Raw genomic sequence first — 21,783 nt, forward strand, 5'->3', positions numbered from 1 at the left:
ACATCCAGGCCATGTTCCTGACCTTAGGGGAAAAGTTCTCAGTTTTTCCCCATGGAGAATGATATTCACCATGGGCTTTTCATATCATTGTGCTTTGATTTGTATTTCCCTGATGCCGAGTGATGTTGAGCATTTTTTCATGTATCTGTTGGCCATTTGTATGTCTTCTTTGGAGAAATGCCTGTTCATGTCTTCTGCCCATTTCTTGCCTGGATTTTTTGTTTTTTGGGTGTTGAGTTTGATAAATTCTCTATGGATTTGGGTTACTAGCCCTTTATTTAATAAGAGATTTGCAAATATTTTCCCCCATTCTGTAGGTTGCCTTTTAGTTTTGCTGTTTCCTTTGCTGTGCAAGCTCTTTATCTTGATGAAGTCCTTATATATAGTTCATATTAGTCTTTGTTTCCCTTGCCTTTGGAAATGTGTCTAGCAAAAGGTTACTGTGGCCAGGGTCAAAGAGGTTGCTGCTTGTGTTCTCTTCTAGGATTTTGATGGATTCTTGTGTCTCATTTAGGTCTTTTATCCATTTTGAGTCTATTTTTGTGTATGGCATAAGAAAGTGGTCCAGTTTCATTCTTGTATATGTGACTATGCAATTTTCCCAACACTGTTTGTTAACTAACTAGAATTTATATAAGAACTTAAAAAAAATTAACCTAGAACCCAGTTCAAGAATCCATGGTTTCTTTTCTACTCTGTAGCTAATGGATCAGACATTGATAGCCTTATTAACAATAAGGGTTCTGTACCTTGTACCTGTTATAGTCTGACTCCCTGGCTTCCTATTCTCATGAAATGGAAACATTGTAAATGACATCTGACTTTTTTCTGAGTATTTTTTAGATTCTTCAGGAAGAAAAGAGAGAATTAAAAGCAACTCTTCAGTCTCAAGAAAACTTCATGCATGAGGAAAGAATGCAAAAGGAGAAGCTACAAGCAAAGTTAAAGCCAGCTGACACTCAACACTCAGTAGAGGCCATAAGGTATATTTAATCTTAAATATTAATTGTAGCCACCTGGTGGTTTGGCATTGAGCACCAGTTTTAGTATTACATATTCATAATTTTGTGTTTGATCATGTTATGGGTTTTCTTATTCGGTTTTAATTTCTGAGTTAAATTTTTATGGTTTTATAAAATTTTGTGTGATTTGGGTTTTTTTTTTTTTTTTTTGTCTCCAATTTGGGTCCCTAACCAAAAGACTGTAATGTTTAGAAAACAGAAACCAGTTGATCAAATCTGTACCCTTGGTGAAACTTCAAATGTGAAAGGATTTGGAATCCATGTCTCGTGGAAGGTCTCTGTTTCTCGGTAGAATAGGTCATGATTAGTAACTGCTTATCAACATCATTAAAAACCAGCTATAGAAATAGCCAATTTTTAAAAAAATCCTAAAACACATTTTGTTCCTATATGTGAATTATTTCTCTGAGGTTTGTAGTGGAAAGTAATAGAAGGAGCTATGCTCCTTTTGTTTGATTTAGGTCTGGTACATGTTTCTATTCTTGCCAGAACTTTCCTGTAACTTTTCAGTTTCTTTGGCTCAAGGTATCAAGTGGAAACAAAAGTTTTGTCATTTTGTCTTTTTCCCTTGAAAAATGGGCCAAATCCTAGTTGAGAAAGGAGTAAACTGCTGCTGACTTTTTTGAGAAGCATCATTTCTTCACCTCTTTAGTCTAAGTGTTCTTTTCATGAAGCAGGAGACAAGCTGAAGAGTTCCAAAGAGTTTCATTACCAAAAACAATAGGAAAATATGAACTAATTGTGCTTTGTTTTATTTGCAAAGATCAGAGACCTTTAACCATCCTCCTCTGTCCTTTTTTTAGGTCACTGCAGGAGTCACAGACAGCACGGAGGTATACCTCACAAGGACAGGGGGACTTAGGCAATGTGCTGTCCCAGCTGGATTTCACCCACAGTAGTGAAGAACTTCTGCAGGCAGAAGTGACTCGTTTGGAAGGCAGGTAGATAATTACATGCCCATTTCAAGAATGTTCAAGTTGTTAAAAATGATTTTTGATCATCATATTGATAAAGTAAACTAATATAACAGTCTTAGGGAAGGGGTGTCTCATTGGTTAAGCATCTGACTTTTTTTTTTTTTTTTTAAGATTTATTTAGTTATTTATGAGAGATACAGAGAGAGAGGAAGAGACCAGGAAGAGACTCCTTGCAGGGAGCCCATTATGGAACTTGATCCCAGGATTCCGGATCACGCCCTGAACCAAAGGCCAGATGCTCAACCACTGAGCCACCCAGGCTCCCAGCATCTGACTCTTGATTTCGGCTCAGGGTCATGAGATTGAGCCCTGAGTCAGGCTCTACATTCAGTGGAGAGTCTGCCTGTCCCTCTCCCTCTGCTCCTCTCCCCACTTGTGCACACTCACTCTCTCTCTTAAATAAATAAATAAATAAAATCTTTGAAAAAAATAATCTTAATAAAAAAATAAGTTTTTTTTTCTCTAGCATCCACAGATAAAACAGAAGCAGTGAAAGGAGGGCTTCCTAATTTTTCTACCACCAAATCTACCAGTCTGTCTGCATCTGTGCCCATAGTCTGTTAGAGTGGATGAGTTGATGATGGATGACATGTCTGCTCCCCTAAGACTTCAGTCATGTCCTTTTGCACAGTTTTTTATTTTCTTTTTACATCATCAGGTTCTGCCTCACTGCTAAATCATTCCTACTGATATAAAGTAGGCTTTAATATTTCCCATATTGTAAAAAAATGGAAACCATCCTTGAATCCTATATCCCTATCAAATTATTTCCATATTTCTCTGCTCTCCTTCAAAATCAGATTCTTCAAAAGAGTTGTCTATACTGACTATATTAATTTTAATTTTACATTTTCCTGTGTAGAACATCTTCAGTTAGGCTCTGCCCTCTACCAGCCACCTCACTGGAGCTGCTCTCAGCAAAGCCATACCAGGCACATGGTGGTCCTTACTTCCATCCCAAAGTACTGTCAATTAATTCCTTGGCTGCTGGTTGAATCCACATCTCTGCTATAGCATGCCCAGCTCACTTGCTTCGTCACCATACTTGTAAATGTCTGTTTTGTTTGTCATACCTCTAAACTTTGTGACTGGGAAGAGGTTGATACTTTGTTTTAACTGCAAATTGTGCTCATTTGTACACTAACATTTTCTATGAGGATCATTTTCAAGAGGATCTGTGATTCTTCTTCTTGCTCTACCTCAGTGTTTGACACACTAATGTACTAAGTACTAAGTACTAGTACTAATGTACTAAGTACCAAATAAGTGGGCATTCTAGGATATTTAGAAATAGGTAAAATTGAAATACATGGAGACAAACACCAGTGTTCAGTTATTAATAAACAATGTCTTTAAAAATATTTTTCTATCAAAAGGCAAATAGGAAAAGGAGTTCATTTTAGGCAGTTTATTTGTGTTGTTTAGTTTGAGCAAAATATTCCCTAAGAAAGGAGCAAAAGGATTTTATTAGCAGAAATGAGTGGTGAGATAAGAGAGTTATGGTATCCCTGAGGTTCTCATATCTCATGAGGGATTGATTCTTAAGTAAGGGTGACAAGTTGGAAGCTGCGTGTAGGGTAGAATTGTAATTAAGTATGGTGGAGATTAAAATTACGATAGTAACTGCTGTACAATTTGAGAGAGAAAAGTAGTGAAGTTACTGTAATCTTTAGAATTTAAGAATTCTAAATGAAATTTTAAGCAGAGGGAAAGAATATTAGGTAAACATAGAAATCAAAAGTATCTCCAGAAGTTTGAATTGGATTTAGTTACCTCTGGTGATGATGAGGAAATTAGAAATCAGTTTTAATTTGGGGTGGGAGGTGATATTTAAGATGATTCTTGGACATCAAAAAGCTAAGTTAGACAATTGAGTCTGTGGGTATTTTAGGATTTTTGTTTTAAGTTCTGTGATCATATTTATGTCATACATACAGCTTGGAGTCTGTGAGTGCAACATGTAAACAACTGAGCCAAGAACTAATGGAAAAATATGAAGAATTGAAGAAGATGGAACTACATAACAATGAATACAGGGCAGAGATTAAGAAGGTAAAAATATGCCTGCCTGCAATTGCCAAGTTGTATGTATTTAAGGACTGGTCTGTGAGTTGAGAGGTTATAGGAGTATATTTTATGAGAGGAAAATGTGGTCCAAAGAGCCACTTGATATTCAGGAGTAGACATGTACCTGGAATTGCTTAGGGAGTCTTTGTTATCCTCAGAGATGCCATATAAGTGTTTTCAAGATAATTGAAGCCTATCCTCTTTGAACTCTAAGCTTTATTTTAAACATGTTTTGATGAAAAACTTTCTAGACGATTTAAACTTCTGCTTTCAAAAAGATATTGTAGGGATCCCTGGTGGTTCAGTGGTTTGGTGCCTGCCTTCAGCCCAGGGCATGATCCTGTAGTCCCGGGATCGAGTCCCACATGGGGGCTTCCTGTATGGAGCCTACTTCTCCCTCTGCCCGTGTCTCTGCCTCTCTCTCTCTCTCTGTGTCCCTCATGAATAAATAAATAAAATCTTAAAAAAAAAGATATTGTATGAACTAGCATTTATTTTTGCTTACTGACTGGAAGTGGTTATGGGTATGTATTCTGTGCTATGGTATAGTTAATATCTGCACTGGCTATTGAGGTATGCAGAGCTGTTTGTGTCTACATTAATGGACCCTGGCTGCTGTGTTTGACTCATAATTTTTATTACTTACTCGAGATTACTTCTAGCTTCTTTCTTCCTCTTGCCTTTCTGTTGTCTTCTGTGGACAAGGAAGCCATAAAACAAAATTTTTAGCTTTGCAACATAAAAAAAGAATGAAGGTCACAAGTGCTGTCCTTTAAGTAATGTGTGCATGGACTTTTGACACAGGTTCTCAGCATTTGAATAACTCATCTCTCTGTTTTGAGATTAATAAATTATTAATAATATAGCCATCTGACTTTCAGTGTAGACATACAATTTGGTAAATTGCTTATTTCCTGCTGACTTAATCAAGGGAAAAATTCATGTCTTGGGGGTAATGTAAAAATTACCTTACTATTTTAACTGTTAACATATTTATCTATCATGCTTTGTCTTTGTTTTTTATGCTTTCCTGTCTGTTTCTTTGTAGTTGAAAGAACAGATTTTACAGGCTGAACAAAGTTACAGTTCTGCATTAGAAGGAATGAAGATGGAAATCTCACAGCTAACTCGGGAATTACACCAGCGAGACATCACTATTGCTTCCACCAAAAGCTCATCCTCTGACATGGAAAAGCGACTCAAAGCAGAAATACAAAAGGCAGAAGAAAAAGCTGTAGAACATAAGGTGAAGCTTGAACAAAAACTCTCTTCATTTGAAGTGTTTTTGAAGATTGAATTTAGTACAGATATAATTTTCATAGTATTTAATTCAGCAAATTTTTATAAGACTCCTGCTTTGGGCTGGGGTGTGCTGGTTAACATTCTATGAATATTGGTGGGGAGGTGAGAATGGGTACAGAGTAGAGAGGCTGTGTCTATTGTGCAAGCTGAGAGTGTGACGTGTTCGCTGGGACAGGCTAGAGTACACACAAGGTGAGTGCAGCAAGGGATGGGACTAGAAAGCAGGGACTGGCTCTTGAAGGGCCTTGCCAGCATGTGAGGGGCTTAGTGTTCTCTTAAGGCCAGTGGAGAACAGCTGTGAACAGGCATCGAGGGTCTCTGTGGTTGTGCTATGGAGAGTGCGCAAGGAGACAGACCACGTGGATACTCTTATAGCAGTAAGATGGTGGTCTGAGCGGTGGGCAGGGGAGGTGGAGGAAAATGCAAGAATTCTGAGTTATCTGGCTGGTAAAATTGAGTGGGCTTTGCATTTGATTGGACAGGGAGAGCGAGTTAGACAGTTAGGGAAAGGTGTCACTCTGGATTGCAACACGGGCAGCTGAGTGGAGAGTGATACTCTTTAGTGAAATAGAGAAAAGATAGGGAGCAGGTTAGGGCAGATACTGAATTTGTATGTAAGTTATACAAAATAGAGAAGCTGGTGGAAGGGACACTGGTTTGAGATTAAAGTTGGATGTTGGTGTGGAAATAACTAATAGTCAATTCCACAGAAGACCTGGAGTTCAGGATTAAAATCTGGGTGAGACATTTGGCTGTGGGCATCTCTGTGTGGAGTTGGCATTTGAAACACCTTGAGAGGGGATCCCTGGGTGGCGCAGCAGTTTGGCGCCTGCCTTTGGCCCAGGGCGCGATCCTGGAGACCCGGGATCGAATCCCACGTCGGGCTCCCGGTGCATGGAGCCTGCTTCTCCCTCTGCCTATGTCTCTGCCTTGTCTCTGCCTCTCTCTCTGTATGACTATCATAAATAAATAATTAAAAAAAATTGAAACACCTTGAGACATCTATGCTTGAGAAAGCATAGAGATGAAGACAGAGATTGAACCACACTTAGGAAACTGCCTTTATGGGAAAAAGGTGTTGGAATAGAGCTAAAGAAAAAAAATAGCAATAAGGAAAGGAAACTAGATTGTTTTCATAAAGGAAGCAGGAAACCAAGGAAGGGCAGGAGTCTTTTCAGGCAGACAAGCTGAGGAGAATGGGGACAGAGAGTAAGTTACAGGCACACCTCCGTTTTTTCTACTTTGCTTTACTGAGCATTGCAGATGTCACCTTTTTCACAAATTGAAGGTTTGTGGCTACCCTGTGATGAGCAAGTCAGTCAGCACGATTTTTCCAACAGCATTTGCTCACTTCATGTCTCTGTAATCACATTTGGGTAATTCTTGGAATATATTAAACATTTTCATTATTTTTATATTTATCTGATAATCTGTGATCGTAATTATAACTCACTGAAAGCTCAGGTGATGGTTAGCATTTTTTAGCAAAAAAGTATTTTTAAATTAAAGTACATATTTTTTTAGACTTAATGCTATTGCACACTTAATAGAGTACAGTATAGCATAAACATAACTTTGTATGCACTGGAAAACCAAAATATTCATTTGACTCATTTTATTGTGATATTTGTGTTATTGTGGTGCTCTGGGACTGAACCCACAACATCTCTGAGGTATGTCTATATTCTCTTGTGAAAGGAGTATAGTCCATATGATGTTGGAGGTAGAAGCCACATGAGAGGAAACAACACTGGAGAGTGGGAGAGATTGACCAGTGAACTCATTCATCATAATCTTTTTTTTTTTTTTGGTAAAGATTTATTTATTTATTTGAGAGCAGGAGGGGCAGAGGGAGAGGGAGAGAATCTCAGGCAGACTTCTCACTGAGTGCAGAGCCCTTATGTGGTGCTCAATCTCAGGACCCCGAGATCGAGTCAGCCGCTTAACTGACTGAGCCATCCAGGTGCCCTGAACTCATTCCTTAGAATATTTTTTAAATACATTGTATTAATTCATCTTGATGCATCTTTTTAAAAAATCTTTATTTCTTTAGCTTTTAATTTTTTTTTTTTTTTTTTTTGTGAGAGAGAGTATGCATGAGTGGGGGAGAGAGGTGCAGAGGGAGAAGGAGATTCCCTCTGTGATCAACTTGGGGCTCAATCTCAGGACCTTAACTGACTGAGCCTCCTAGACATCCCTAAAAAATCTTTTTAGAAAGGTATTTATATATAAATATATTTATTAATATATTAATTTACATATAATATATAACATATAACTTACATATATAGTCTTCATATATTTATATGAATGAAAAATGCATCTTTGCCTGATGAAAATTATATATAGAAAAATTTTGAAGATGCATTTGATTTATGTGTTCATTTTTTTCTGCTTTCCCCTTCTCAGGAGATTTTGGATCAGATGGAGTCACTCAAATTAGAAAATCGTCATCTTTCTGAAATGGTGATGAAATTGGAATTAGGTTTACATGAGGTACGTAATAGAAACTTCAGTGTTTCTGTTATCCAAGCCTTTTAAAGGAATCACTTTGTAAATATTGCTGTTGTAAAGAGAAAGTTAAGATCAAACCACAGAATGAACCTTGTGCAGAAACTTGCTCAATAAAACAGTCAAGACAATGTTGTCAAGAAAATGATGGCAGTGAGCAAAATATCACTCTCCACTTCAGCAGTTGGAAGATTTTTTAATGTTATGTATATGACAAAATACATGTGTAGTCTGTGTTCTTACTAGGCAACATGTATACAAAGTGCTTAATGTAGTGCCTGGCATTTGTTAATACACAATAAATGTTAGATGCTATTATTATTATTGTTATAATTACTATGTTCATAAATATCTTTTTCTTATAAAATATATCATCTTTTCCATAATTTGGTTTTAGTTACATTTATATAGGATATAGTTAGTTTAGTCAAATATTATAGAATCTTTTATGTTCAAAATATTTTAATAGACAATATAACGGACACAAGGATGAATAAGATAGGATTCTTGCCTTTCTAATAGGATAAGAAGTGTGTGCTAGCTCCTGTGAAACAAGGAGAACACGCTTAGTTAACAATGAGTTTATTAACTGTGTATGGATGTCCTTTGAGCTATTTTGTTATAAAATTCTTATAATTTGCAAAATGACCCATCAATTCTGACCTATGTCTTTTTGGTGTTGTTAAAAAGCCCAAAGATTGTAGAAATTCTTTCTTTCTGCATTTCCAGAGACTGTGTGTGTGCCTCCAGAGAGGTTTGGTTATACAGTGCTCCTATTTGCTACTAAGTAGTTTTAATTTCACAATCATGGACTAGGGAGGCTGGGCTGGGAGAAAGTGCAAAACACTAAATGAATACTTTATTTCAAGTAAAAGAAAACATTGAGGACTCTCTGAGAAAGGGTTGTGGAAGGGGAGGTTGATAGGGGGATGGGGTAACTGGATGAAGGGCAATGAGCCAGGGTACTTGATGGGATGAGCACTGGGTATTAGGCTATATGTTGGCAAATTGAATTTATTTTATTTTAATTTTTTAAGATTTTATTTATTTATTCATGAGAGAGAGAGAGAGGGAGAGAGGCAGAGACATAGGCAGAGGGAGAAGCAGGCTCCATGCAGGAAGCCTGATGTGGGACTCGATCCTGGGTTTCCAGGATCGAGGCGGCACCCAGGCTGAAGGTGGCACCAAACCGCTGGGCCATCAAGGCTGCCCGGGAAATTGAATTCAATAAAAAAATATAAAATAAAAATATTGAGGACTATTTTTATAATTTTTTGGGGACAGTAAGATTCGCTTACCATCATGAAGCCATAAAGAATTTTATAATATAAAATTTTACAACATAAAAATGTAAAATTTGTGGGTGGCAAAAGATCCCATAAAAAAAGACTGATAGACTGGGGGAAACAATCTACAAATAGACAGAAATTAATATAAAATATTAATATAAAGATTTCCTGGGAAGATAATAAAAGATAGGAATCCAGTAGAAAAATAGACAAAGAAAATAGATAATGCATAGAAGTGATGCAAAATTAAGTAAATGAGAAAAGCTTTTCAGCCTCCCTAATAATCAAAACTAAATAAATACTTTTTAGCTAACTGGCTTGACAATGATTTTTTTAAATGATTTATTTATTCATAAGAGACAGAGAGACAGAGAGAGAGAGACAGGGAGAAGCAGGCTCCATCAGGAAGCCCAGCGTGGGTCTCGATCCCAGGTCTCCAGGATCACGCCCTGGGATGAAGGCGGTGCTAAACCACTGAGCCACCCAGGCTGCCAATGATTTGACAATGATTTTTAAAAATGAATATAGCCAATATTGGCAGGGATATAGGGCAACAGACTCTCATGCTCTGTTAATGAGAAAGTGAATTGATACAGCCTTTCTAGAGGATAATTTAGCAATATCCATTAAACTTGTAAATATATATAGCCTATAAACTCCTGGGTCATGTGCATTTCTGATTTTGATAGTCATTGCCTAATAGTTCTCCAGAAAGGTCATATCAGTTTGCATTTCCAAAGAACCCATCCTGTAGCAGCAGATGTGTGGAAATGGTCATTCTGGTGTTATTTGTAATGTACAAAATTTTGAAATAAACTAAATGTTAACCTCTAGGGGGATGGGTAATCTGTGGCTATACTATGAAATATTATGTCGTCATTTAAGGTGACAGATGAAAATATGTATCTAATCTTGCTTCTTCCCAAATCCCTCTAACATGAAAGGATTTTTTTAAGTGCAAACCCACAAGGGATGGGAAAGAGAGGAGGGGAAAAAGCAGCTAAACCCTTTGTAAGGGGGAAGTTGGATGGAGAGAGGGAGGAAAGAAGGAAGACTTTTATTTGCTCCGATAAAGCCAATATAAAGCTAGTAGTGGAAAAAGCCAAGAACCAATCTGATTTTTACTACAGAATCTTCAAAAGGCTCAGGATTCGGCAAAACCTGATTGAGAGAATCTTATGTAGTGATTACCCCTTCATATTTAAGTTAGGAACTCTCAGGAGTGCTTAAACCAGACGAGGACCAGAGATTCTGTTGAACATCGATTTCTCCTCAAACTCTCATCTAACAGTTGTAGTCCTGTTCTTTCTTCACATAGCCCAGCATTTGCTTGGCACCCAGTTTTGTTTTTTTTTTTTTTTAATTTTTTTAAGATTTTATTTTTTTTCTTTTTTTTTATATATAAATTAATTTTTATTGGTGTTCAATTTACCAACATACAGAATAACACCCAGTGCTCATCCCGTCAAGTGTCCCCCTCAGTGCCCGTCACCCATTCACCCCCACCCCCCGCCCTCCTCCCCCTCCACCACCCCTAGTTCATTTCCCAGAGTTAGAAGTCTTTATGTTCTGTCTCCCTTTCTGATATTTCCCACACATTTCTTCTCCCTTCCCTTATATTCCCTTTCACTATTATTCATATTCCCCAAATGAATGAGAACATACACTGTTTGTCCTTCTCCGGTTACTGTGGCCAAGTTCAAAAAGGGTGTTGCCTGAGTTCTCCTCTGGGATTTTGATGGAATCTTGTCTCACATTTAGATCTTTCATCTATTTTGAGTTTATCTTTGTGTATGGTGCAAGAGAGTGGTCCAGTTTCATTCTTCTGCATGTGGATGTCTAATTTTCCCAGCACCATTTATTGAAGAGACTGTCTTTCTTCCAGTGGATCGTCTTTCCTCCTTTATCGTATATTAGTTGACCATAAAGTTCAGGGTCCACTTCTGGGCACCCAGTTTTTATATTACTTCTCACATTAATTTTTCTGTAATTGTTGTTAATAAAATAATAAATTTGAGAAAACTTTAAAAGATGCCTGGCAAAGGCAAAGCAGTATCTTTTAAAATTATATATATATATATATATATATATATATATATATATATATATAAATATATATATATATATTTAATGATCTCAAACATCAGACTCTGGCTGATCAAAATCCTGTCAAGCAGTTTAAACCTCCTCTGGTTTTGAAGTTACACGTAGTGGGAATATACTGTAGGTATTGAGAATAATTTTTAGAAAGTTCTGCCTTGCATTTTACCACCTAGGAAGGTAGAATTACTTTCACAAATGAATGTTTGGATTAGATAACCATTTTAATGAAATTATCTAATTATCTTAATAATCAAAGCAGTAGCTCTGATAAAATTCTTTTCCTCCTTTAAAAAAATCGACCATAGTTTGTAATTTAACTTCTATGTCTTGCCATATTTTTTTTTTTTTTTTAGATTTTAACTGGCATTGATAGCTTATTGAAAAATTTTGTAACTTATTGTCACTGCTGGTACACAGGTAGTTGAAGACTGCATTTTAAAGTTTATGTTTTAATTGTTGTTAAGCCACTTTTGAACAGCTTACTTACAGAAAATCTTTACAGAAAGAGACCAAGCTAAAAATCATATTAAATTCCAAAGAAAATTACTAAATTTTTCAGAATGTTAATGAAATATTTTGTCATTAGAAAAAAGCGGGGATCCCTGGGTGGCTCAGTGTTTTAGTGCCTGCCTTTGGCCCGGGGCATGGTCCTGGAGACTTGGGATCAAGTCCTGTCTTGGGTTCTCTGCTTGGAACCTGCTTCTCCCTCTGCCTGTGTCTCTGCCTCTCTCTCTCTCTCTCTCTCTGTCACTCAGGAATAAATAAAATCTTAAAAAAAAAAACAAAACAAAAAACAAAACATGGTCCAGACCATCGTTTTTTTTCAGGTAGTGTTACCAGGAAACACCTAGAATTGAAAAGCTATAAAATTAATGATCACAGAACCCAGACCAGATCCCAGTAGGAATTCCTACTGTTTTACCATGTATTTCACGTTGATTTCACATACTAGAATAGGTACTGATATTATGTAAAAGTCCTTAAGACCAGAAAGTACTAATTTAAAAGTTGTCCTTGCCAGCTGGAATTCCTTTTCAGAACCTTTTGTTCACATGTCTTTCTTTGAACTAGGTCTCGCAATTTTCTTTCAATTTTCTTCCATAGATACTCTGGAAGAACCCATGACTGCTATTTTCTTTCTTTTTTCTCTTTCTGATTCTCACTTACAGCTTTCCTCCATCTGAACTCCAGCCTTCCTCTAGCTCCTCAGATATTCCCTGACACATCAGGGAAGCTCACTGCACTCCTAATTTTCCAAAAGTGTTGTAAGAGACAACACTTTTTTTCTCATAGGGGGGCAAACACAAATATTTACTTTTTCCAAAGTAAAGCCATAGATGAAATAGATACAACTAAAAAGAAAAAAAAATGTAATTTCCCACCAGGGGTATCACAGATCCAGGTATTCTTATTTAACTCTGGTATTCTTTTTTATTAGGCAAAAGAGATTTCACTAGCAGACCTCCAGGAGAATTATATTGAGGCATTAAATAAATTAGTGTCTGAAAATCAACAACTACAGAAAGATTTGATGGATACTAAGTCTAAGCTGGAGATTTCTACTCATATATGCAAAAAAAACCATGACAGGATCTTTAAACCAACACACAACAGAGCACCTGAGTTCAAGAATACAGAGTTCAAGTAAAATTTCTTCACGGTTTACTTAAAATGTGTACCATTATAATTCTCATTTCTTTGAGAATAATTTCAGACTTCCAGAAATTAAATCTTCCTCAAACAACTTTATGTTTGACTCTGAAGTACAGGATATACAAGTAAAGCTACTGTGAGGTTAATAAATGGCAGGGGGTTGTATAGCAGTTTTTTTAAGTTTTAGTTTCACACACTCTAGACATATGTATAAACAATGTCCTTGCTTCCCCAAGCCTTTCCATGCTGCCTCCCACCTCTCTAACCCCACCAGTACCATGAGAAGTAGAAATTAGCTTTTCATATTAAGAAAACTTCCTTTGTATTTTTGGTCAATTAATTATAAGCTGTTACCATAGGAAGCCAACATTCCATGGAAATCCACCTGGCTTCAGCTCTTATTATAAGGCTCCTATGTTTTCCTACCTACCAAAGCCTCTGCTGACACCTCACCTCCACCGCCACCTCAACCCCAGAGGACGTTAGGCACCCTTCTGTATGCACAGTACTTCCCTCTGGCCTAGCACCAAACACACTAGGTTACTCTGGCAGCTTGTCTTCCTTGCTCTATTGTACTCCTTTGAGGGCCGGGGCCTGGCAGTGGAGATTAGATATTGGGCCTGAATGGATGGAAAGAACATGTGGTCTAAGTGGGCTGCTCACTTTGTAAATTACAGACTTACTGATTAGCCTGTTCCTTTATTTTTAAGTGAACTTCCTGCAACAGTTCTATGTTAAAAGAGAAAAGTTACTACAATTTATATTTGTTTTGTTTTCTAATCTGCTATCCAGGCCAACCCATGGCCCGTACAGACATGATGGAGTAAAGACTGAGCACTACAAAACAGGTCTTCATTCTCCGAGACGACAAGCGTCGGATAGTATAGAGCCCATGTCCAGGGTCCTCAGCCCCCTGAGTTCTCAGATCACCCCTTACAGTTCCACCGTCTCTTTGCCTTCTAACTTTCTATGTAAAACTAACTCTTTGCCTTCAGTGCTAGATACAAACGAAGCCAATTATTCTGACACTATCTCTGAGAGTATAAATGATGAAGAAGAGTTTATATCTTCGGTATGGAAACTTTCTGATCTTACTAGTTTATTAAGTCTGTTTAGTTTGGTTTTATTTTTTATTTGAAGGGAAAGGGAGGGTGATGGGGTGTGTTTGTTTATTACTAGTTCTCTATCTTAAGTACTCCATATTATTCTCAGTTCTCTATCTTAAGTACTCCATATTATTCTCATGTATTTCTGTCTTATGATTTTGCTTGTCAAGACACATTGAGCCATGATTACTTTTCAAAATTCATTTTAGTTCCAAAAATTAATAGCTATTCCTTTATTTTTAACCCTAATTTGGAAATTCCTTTCCTTTTTCAGAGAGGGTTGATTTTATATTGGAATGGTTGGTTCAAGAAATATTTCTGGATGCCAAGATAGTACTGAGGTGTAGACAGTGAAGAAGGAAGGAACTGTGGGAAAGGGACACAGAGGGTGGGTGGAGGCAGAGGAAGGAACTGCATTTGACGTGTCCAGAACATGGATTCGGAACCACACAGTGTGACACGGTGCTGGCCCCATGTTCCTGCACCTGCTATGCAGACTTGAAGCACTTGCCTCTAGCCATTCATTGCCTCACCAGTTAATGGTCCCACACCTGTGAAAGTTCAGTATTTTTTACTTTTTAATGTACTGACAAGTCCACGGAAAGGTTTTCTTTTGTTTTTAAAATAAGTCTCCACTTCACTTACATGTGATTCAGAAATTCAAAAACTTTCTGAAAACTTCCTTCCTATGTTTAGCAGCAAAACTTATTTGGCACGAAAACCTGCCCTGAACTGAACCAATGTCATAATATGCATAGACTTTATTTAATCCCATCTAGCATTTTCCTTCAGAAATATCAATATGTTTGATTATGGGACATTACCTCAGATTCCACTAAGGGAATATAGTTGATCTTTGTCAGTTATGGATTCTGGTTTTGTGAATTGCCTACTTGCTAAGCTATTTGTAACCCCCTGTCAATACTATAGGGACTCCTATATTCGCTTGTGGTCATGAGCAGAGCTGGGAAAAATTTGAATCCCCAGGCTTGCACATTCTCTGCTGAGGTTGGCCAAGGTGCCTCCAGTCCAGCTGTCACACACAGGTGACCAGAGGGGGAGGAGTTGGGGACATTGCAGTGTAGTGCCAGGAGTGTGAGCTCTGGCGCCTGCTGAACAGGGTTGGAATCCCAACTCTGGCACCTGTTAGTGGAATGGCCTTAGGCAAGTCACTTCACACTTCTGAACCTCGTTTTCTTTTCTGTAAAATAAAGAAAATGGAGCCTACCAGGATGAGTTGTTTTTAGGATGATAGTCTGTGCGTGTGTGTGTGTGTGTGTGTGTGTGTGTGTGTTTCCCCAAGGAGCAGTAATTCGTTATTCACTAAATCAGTGTTTGAAGTGACTCTAGAAATAACTACTGCAAGTGAGGAGGGACTGTGTGTGGTGCATGTCCTATATTACCTTTCTGAGGTCTGGTTTCTGAAATACCATGGTGGCCCCTGGAGTTTCAGATGAGGGATTATGGATTGAGGTTTTTGAAGGAGAGAAAGTACTGATTTCACAGTAGATTTGTTCTGCTTTAAAATCGAAGTAACATATTCAGAGTTTAAAAGTGAATCTTAAATAACAGACCTTGAGTATACTCTCTTCTGGGGTATTAAAGGTTCTTAAAGGCTATTTATATACTTCATACAAAGTCTAAACAGAGATATTCTTCAGACCCATAACTAATATGTTTATATGATACTTTACATCTATATAATTTAGGTCAGCAAGGAAGAGGGCTGTGATAATTTTTATGGAACAACTTCTTTTTTTCCCCTAAAGATTGTATTTATTTATTTTAAATAGAGAGAGAAAGAGAGAGAGAGAGAGAGAGAGAGAGAGAGAATGAGCAGGAGGGAGGAACAGAGGGAGAGGGAGAAGCAGACTCCCCGTTGAGCAGGGAGCGTGACTCAGGGCTTGATTCCAATACCCTGGGATCATGACCTGAGCTGAAGGCAGATGCTTAACTGTGCCTGAGCCATCCAGGCACCCTCTTTTTTTTTCTTTACTGCCTTACCATTAGGATAAAAACAAATTTCAGAAAAAAAGTATTTTTTAAAAAGTCACCTTTTAATATTTCTAGTTAGAAAATAGCATGAAATTGCATCTGAGAAGTATACTGCTCAGTTTACATATGTCAAAATTTGTTTCTCCTCTAGTGTCCCTTGCCTGTATCTCCTCTTGGTTCAATAGCTACCAGATTTTTGGAAGAGGAGGAGCTGAGGTCGCATCATATTCTAGAGCGCCTGGACGCCCATATTGAAGAACTTAAAAGAGAGAGTGAAAAGACAGTGAAACAGTTCACAACACTCAAGTAACCTCTTTAAAAAATATCACAAATCTGGAAAGAAAAATGGACCCTGGAAGAGTTGTTGTCACCAATAATGTCTCTTCAAAATACAAACAGAAAAATTGCGAAGATGAGACATCCTAACACTGTTGTGAAGAAGTCTGAAGAACTGATACTTCTCTAAGGCATTGTCACTGCACTGGTTTGTTGGAAGAACTTTTCCCAGCAATAACCTGTAAGAATAAACCACTTTGCTTGACTTTTTTTTTCCCTCACATTAATATTTATTATAAAGTGATATTTTCTCTTGACTTAAATGTGAATAGCTATAGACTAAAGATTTTATGACACAAGTTGAAAATAAAGCAACTAAAGAGGCATGTGGTAGGAGTATGGATTTCAGAGTCAAACTGATCCAGACTGATGTCCTGGTGTTGCTGCGTACTAGCCAGTTGTGCTGGTAGCATGTACAAGGGCAAAATAGCTTGGACAGGAAGCTCTCTCTTACTCTGAACACAAGTATGAGAGAGGGAAAAGGAGAGGATGGGCTGGTTTGAGGTGTGGGGTGCCTATGGAATGTCAGATGGAAATGGCATCTGCATTACTGAGATGTTTAAAGGGCAGACAAAGATCTCAATGTGCAGAAGGTGTTTGAAACCATGGAGAGCTGATAAGATCCACCTGATAAAGTCTACCAAGGAGAGTGTTTAGGGAGAGAGCAGAATGCAGGGCCAGGGGTGCTGAAGGATGCCGGCATATGAGGATCACAGGAAATGGATCAGAAGAGTAGCTAGATCCCATACCTACATGTCCATGCCATTGGGAGGTCCTATCAGTTCGGCTTCCAAAATCTTTTTTTTTTTTTTATACCCAATTTCTTTTTTTTTTTTTAATTTTTATTTATTTATGATAGTCACAGAGAGAGAGAGAGAGGCAGAGACACAGGCAGAGGGAGAAGCAGGCTCCATGCACGGGAAGTCCGATGTGGGATTCGATCCCGGGTCTCCAGGATCGCGCCCTGGGCCAAAGGCAGGCGCCAAACTGCTGCGCCACCCAGGGATCCCTCGGCTTCCAAAATCTATCTCAGATGCAGCCACTCCTCTCCTCCAGTTCCACCACCCTGATCCAAACTAACTCAATCTCTCACCTCGATTCTGGCAGTAGCCTCCTACCTGGCATTACTTCTACTCATGACCCCAGTAAATGAAACATTGTCACCTCTACCTCCCTCAAAACCCTTCAAAAGCTGCTTACTGCACTCAGAATACCTCCAAACTGCTTTGCAGAGCCTACAGGGCTTGGGGTAACAGGGCCTGCCTGTGCCACCCACTGCATTGTCTTTCCTCCACTGTGCTCCAGGCACACTGGCCTTTCCGGTTCTGGTATAGCCAACTTCAGCCTTAGGATCGTTGTCCTTGTCATTTGCTTGGAATCCCTCTGTCTCACCTCACCCATGGTTGGGGTTTCTTGTGGTCAAGTGTGCACTCTAACATTCCATCTTCAGGAGACCTCTGACCTGGCTTCTTTCAGTTTCTGTAGCTCACTGCCTTGAGTTATTCCCTCTATGGTACTGCCCACCCTGCAATCATTTTGTTACTTGATTTACATTTTTTATTTTTTTTAAAAGATTGTATGTATTAGACACACACACACACACCACACACACACACACACACAGGGAGAGAGAGAGGGAGAGGGAGAGGGGCAGAGACACAGGCAGATTCCAGGCGGGGAGCCTGACGTGGGACTCGATCCCAGGTCTCCAGGATTACGCCCTGGGCTGAAGGCAGCGCTAAACCACTAAGCCACTGGGGCTGCCCCGTTTTTTGTTTGTTTTATTTTATTTTTTTTTTAATTTTTTTTTTATTTATTTATGATAGTCACAGAGAGAGAGAGAGAGAGAGAGAGAGAGAGAGGCAGAGACACAGGCAGAGGGAGAAGCAGGCTCCATGCACCGGGAGCCCGACGTGGGATTCGATCCCGGGTCTCCAGGATCGCGCCCTGGGCCAAAGGCAGGCGCCAAACCGCTGCGCCACCCAGGGATCCCCAGCGTAGAGCCCAACATGAACCTTGAACTCATGACCCTGAGATCAAGACTTGAGCTGAGATCAAGAGTTGGATGCTTGACCTGACTGAGCCACCTAAGGGCCCCTAGATTTACGTTTTTATTGTTTCTGCCCATGTGCTCCTTGAGGGACCCTCTCTGGTTTATGGTGGGGTCCTTGTCACCAAGCACAAGCCCAGCACTATGCAAGCACTCAGCCCATGGATAAATCTCTTTCCTTGGATGCACCACATTTTCCCTTTGTGCCTTGGTACATGCTGTTCCTTGGGTTGGCCTCCTCTTCCCACACTTTTACATGCTATTATTATCTTGCTCCGCAAAGCCTTCCCTAGCCCCTGACCAGACTAGGAGAGCTTCTCATTTCTTACAGCACCCTGTGTGTCCCTCTCAAATCACCAACCACACTGTGCTAATTTTTGTCTCTCACAGTCAACTGGTTAAACTAAAACTGAATTGGGAACTCCTTAAAAGCAGGGGACAAGGTCCTGTCTACATCCAAGGTGGTGTCCCACACATAGTAGATACTAAGTAACTACTCAGTCAATGAAAATCACTACCATTCTGGGCTTCAGTGCACCCACCTGTAAAATGAGGATGAGAGGATTTACTGAAAATACATTTCTGAAAGGGCTTTGCAGACTCTAAAAATATTGTACCCATCCGAATCGGTCGGTATACGGGGATTTCTGAGTTTCAGACTGTCTGAAGCTTCCAATTAAAATATGTAGGGTACAATCCCAAATTTCCATGGCCCATGCCAACAAGGAGGGACAAGGACAGACTCTAGTTGCTGGAGATACTTAAGGAATCATGAGGTACTATGTACTTCCTTAAACTTCTACTGCATTGTTAAAGTTGAGGTAAATGGTCTAAATTTGTCAGCATGTTTGATTATAATTTAATCTTCCAACTTTGTATTTCAAAAAAAAATATGCCAAATATTAAAATGTGTCAAACTAAATTTGAGCTAGTTTCTCTGTCCTCTCTGTGCACAGGATACTCACGTGAGATGGAAAGGTAAGGGTGCTCTCCTGTACTTTTGGTGTTTACAGATGGTGTTGTGTTGGATGAGTTGCCTCATTCCTCTTGGCCAGCATTCCCAGTGAATTTTGGTCTGGATTTCTAGCTGAAGAGGACAAAGTTGAGTTCTCACTGTGAGTAGGACGCTGCCTTTCTACGGAGCCTTTGATCTCAATAAGCCTAGGAGGCAGTGTGTGTCACTGTTCCAAAGTAACAGGGAGGAATTAAGTGGCTTGCCCTGGATCCCAAAGTGCAGGCTCTCTTTAGCTGAGCCTAGGAATAGAGAGTGTGGACTCTGCAGGCAAGCAAGCCAGCCTAATCCTAATCCTAGCTCTACCATTTACTGGCCGTGTGGTCTTGGGTAAGTTAATTAACCTGTCCATACCTCAGCTTTCTCATCTATAAAACAGGGGAAATAAAAATCACTTCCCTTACAGGGTTTGTGTGAAGGTTAGTATTTGTAAGGTACCTGGCCTAGTAAGTGCCATGAAAGTAACTCATTGAATAGAAACAAATACACTATTTCTTTTTTTTTCTTTTCTTTTGTTTAAGGTTTCGTTTATTTGAGAGAGAGGCAGAGAAAGCATGAGTGGGGTGAGGGTACAGAGAGAGAGGGCGGGGGAGAAGCAGACTTCCCTCTGAGCAGGGAGCCCAACATGGGGCTCAATCCCAGGACCCTGAGATCATGTCTTGAGCCAAAGGCAGACGCTTAATCACTTAACCAACTGAGCCACGAAGGGCCCCCCAAAATACACTTTCTATTATGTCTCCTCAAAAAAATTCTACCTTCCCTAGCATACACAGATACATAACACCTAGTAAACTCTGGGTAATCTGTTTGCAAAACACTCCTGAGTCTGGAAACTAAAGGTTACATATGAGAAAAATAACTGTAAAATAAGTTCTGTCGTTAAGAACATACATCCGCAAACAGTCGTCACGAATGGCAGTCAAGCGTATAAAGGCAAGGTTAGAGATTTGTTGACTTGTTCTAGAAATAGTTTCAGATAGGATGTAAAATGTATCAAATAGAACCAACAGTGGAATCAAGACAAAGAGAAAAATGAAGGCCGGACATGTCCATTCACACACCAGCATCTAGTTCAGGTGCTAGGGGCAGGTAGAAACTTTCCCTCTGAGCTTCTTAAGGGCAAAAGCAGAGAAGGAAACATTACTTAAAGGCTTCATGGCACCCACAAGATCAAAACAGACCATGGGTTCAAGAGAAGCACATCTTTTTTGAGTGTGCATATGAGCATTTGGCTAGGTGTATGAGCATTAGTAGAGGTCCTACAACACTTCTGTATTGGATAAAAATAAGAGAATCTGCACAGCTTCTTTACAGTGGGCTTCAGTGCAGGCTGATGGCAAAGGCTGACGTGCAATCAGAGACCAGTTCTAAGGTGGTCCCAAATGTGATGGTGTAAAGCTCTTGTGGTCTGGCCTGACCACAGGGGAAAATTTAGAGAAATGATGGACTGCAGCCTTAAAAAGCAATCTTCTTTAAAAGCTATTTCTCCACAGTGTGATTTCTATAATCTGACAACCAGTTCACTCATTTTTCCTCTGTGGGAACCTAGAATTTGGCCATTTTATGTTGCCCATTAAGGCCAGGTTCAAATGATTTGACAATACAATCAGAAGTAAGAATATACTCTTCTTATGAAAAGAAAACCTTATTAAAGTGATGCTTGAATGGTGGAAGGTCCAGGAACTCTCTGATATTAAATGCAAAGTAGATAAATTTGCATGTGTCCACTTTTCTGTCGGAAAGCATCCATCAGATTCTCAAGGATATCTGTGAGCCAAAAAAAATTATCAAGAACCACAACTTTAGAGACCAGAATTTTCCCAGAATTGTCTTCTATTTTCTGGGGGGAGATGGAGAATTGCAGGAGTCCAACCAATTCCTATTGGGGCTAAGTTTTAAAATGCAATTGAATAGTCATTAAAAACTCAAGCTTTTCAATAATAAAAAGGTAAATAACCAATTTTAAAGTGGGTGAAGGATCTAAATAGACATTTCTTTAAAGAAGATATGCAAATGGAAAAGATGCTCTACATCACCTGACCAGGAAAATGCAACTTAAACTCATGTGAGATACCACTTCACAGCCACTATAATACAAAAGATGGACAATAGCAAGTGTTGCTGTGGAGAAATAGGAAACCTTATAGGTTGCTGATGGGAATGTAAAATGGTGCAGCCACCCTGGAAAACAATTTGACAATTCCTCAGAAAGTTAAACTTAGAGTTACCATTTACCCAGCAGTACCAGCCCTTGGTACATGCCCAAGCTCAACCAAAACAAGTCCACACAATGAGTAGCACGTGAATATTCGTAGCAGCATTACTCGTGGTGGCCACGAGTAGAAACAACCTAAATGTCC

The 21,783-nt window shown here is 39.0% G+C and overlaps 1 protein-coding gene across 7 annotated transcripts in view; it reads left to right on the forward strand.

The window, feature by feature from the left end:
* CEP63 (centrosomal protein 63) overlaps positions 1 to 19,889 on the forward strand; it is a 64,179-nt gene extending 44,290 nt beyond the window's left edge. For 5 of the 7 annotated variants that reach the window (XM_055321119.1, XM_055321118.1, XM_055321121.1 and 2 more), the window contains 6 exons: positions 844 to 983; positions 1,826 to 1,963; positions 3,937 to 4,051; positions 5,115 to 5,312; positions 7,778 to 7,864; positions 16,177 to 16,571. In XM_055321119.1, coding sequence (XP_055177094.1) covers positions 844 to 983; positions 1,826 to 1,963; positions 3,937 to 4,051; positions 5,115 to 5,312; positions 7,778 to 7,864; positions 16,177 to 16,335 — 837 coding nt within the window. In that variant the 3' untranslated portion in view covers positions 16,336 to 16,571. Of the gene's footprint in view, positions 1 to 843; positions 984 to 1,825; positions 1,964 to 3,936; positions 4,052 to 5,114; positions 5,313 to 7,777; positions 7,865 to 12,709; positions 12,916 to 13,716; positions 13,997 to 16,176; positions 16,572 to 19,424 lie in introns of those variants that run through there. The other 2 variants (XM_055321123.1, XR_008663911.1) reach the window with 2 other exon arrangements.
* Positions 19,890 to 21,783: the final 1,894 nt, after the last annotated feature.

Source organism: Nyctereutes procyonoides, unplaced genomic scaffold (genome assembly GCF_905146905.1).
Source record: "Nyctereutes procyonoides isolate TBG_1078 unplaced genomic scaffold, NYPRO_anot_genome, whole genome shotgun sequence".
In the NCBI taxonomy this organism is placed as follows: Eukaryota; Metazoa; Chordata; class Mammalia; order Carnivora; family Canidae; genus Nyctereutes; species Nyctereutes procyonoides.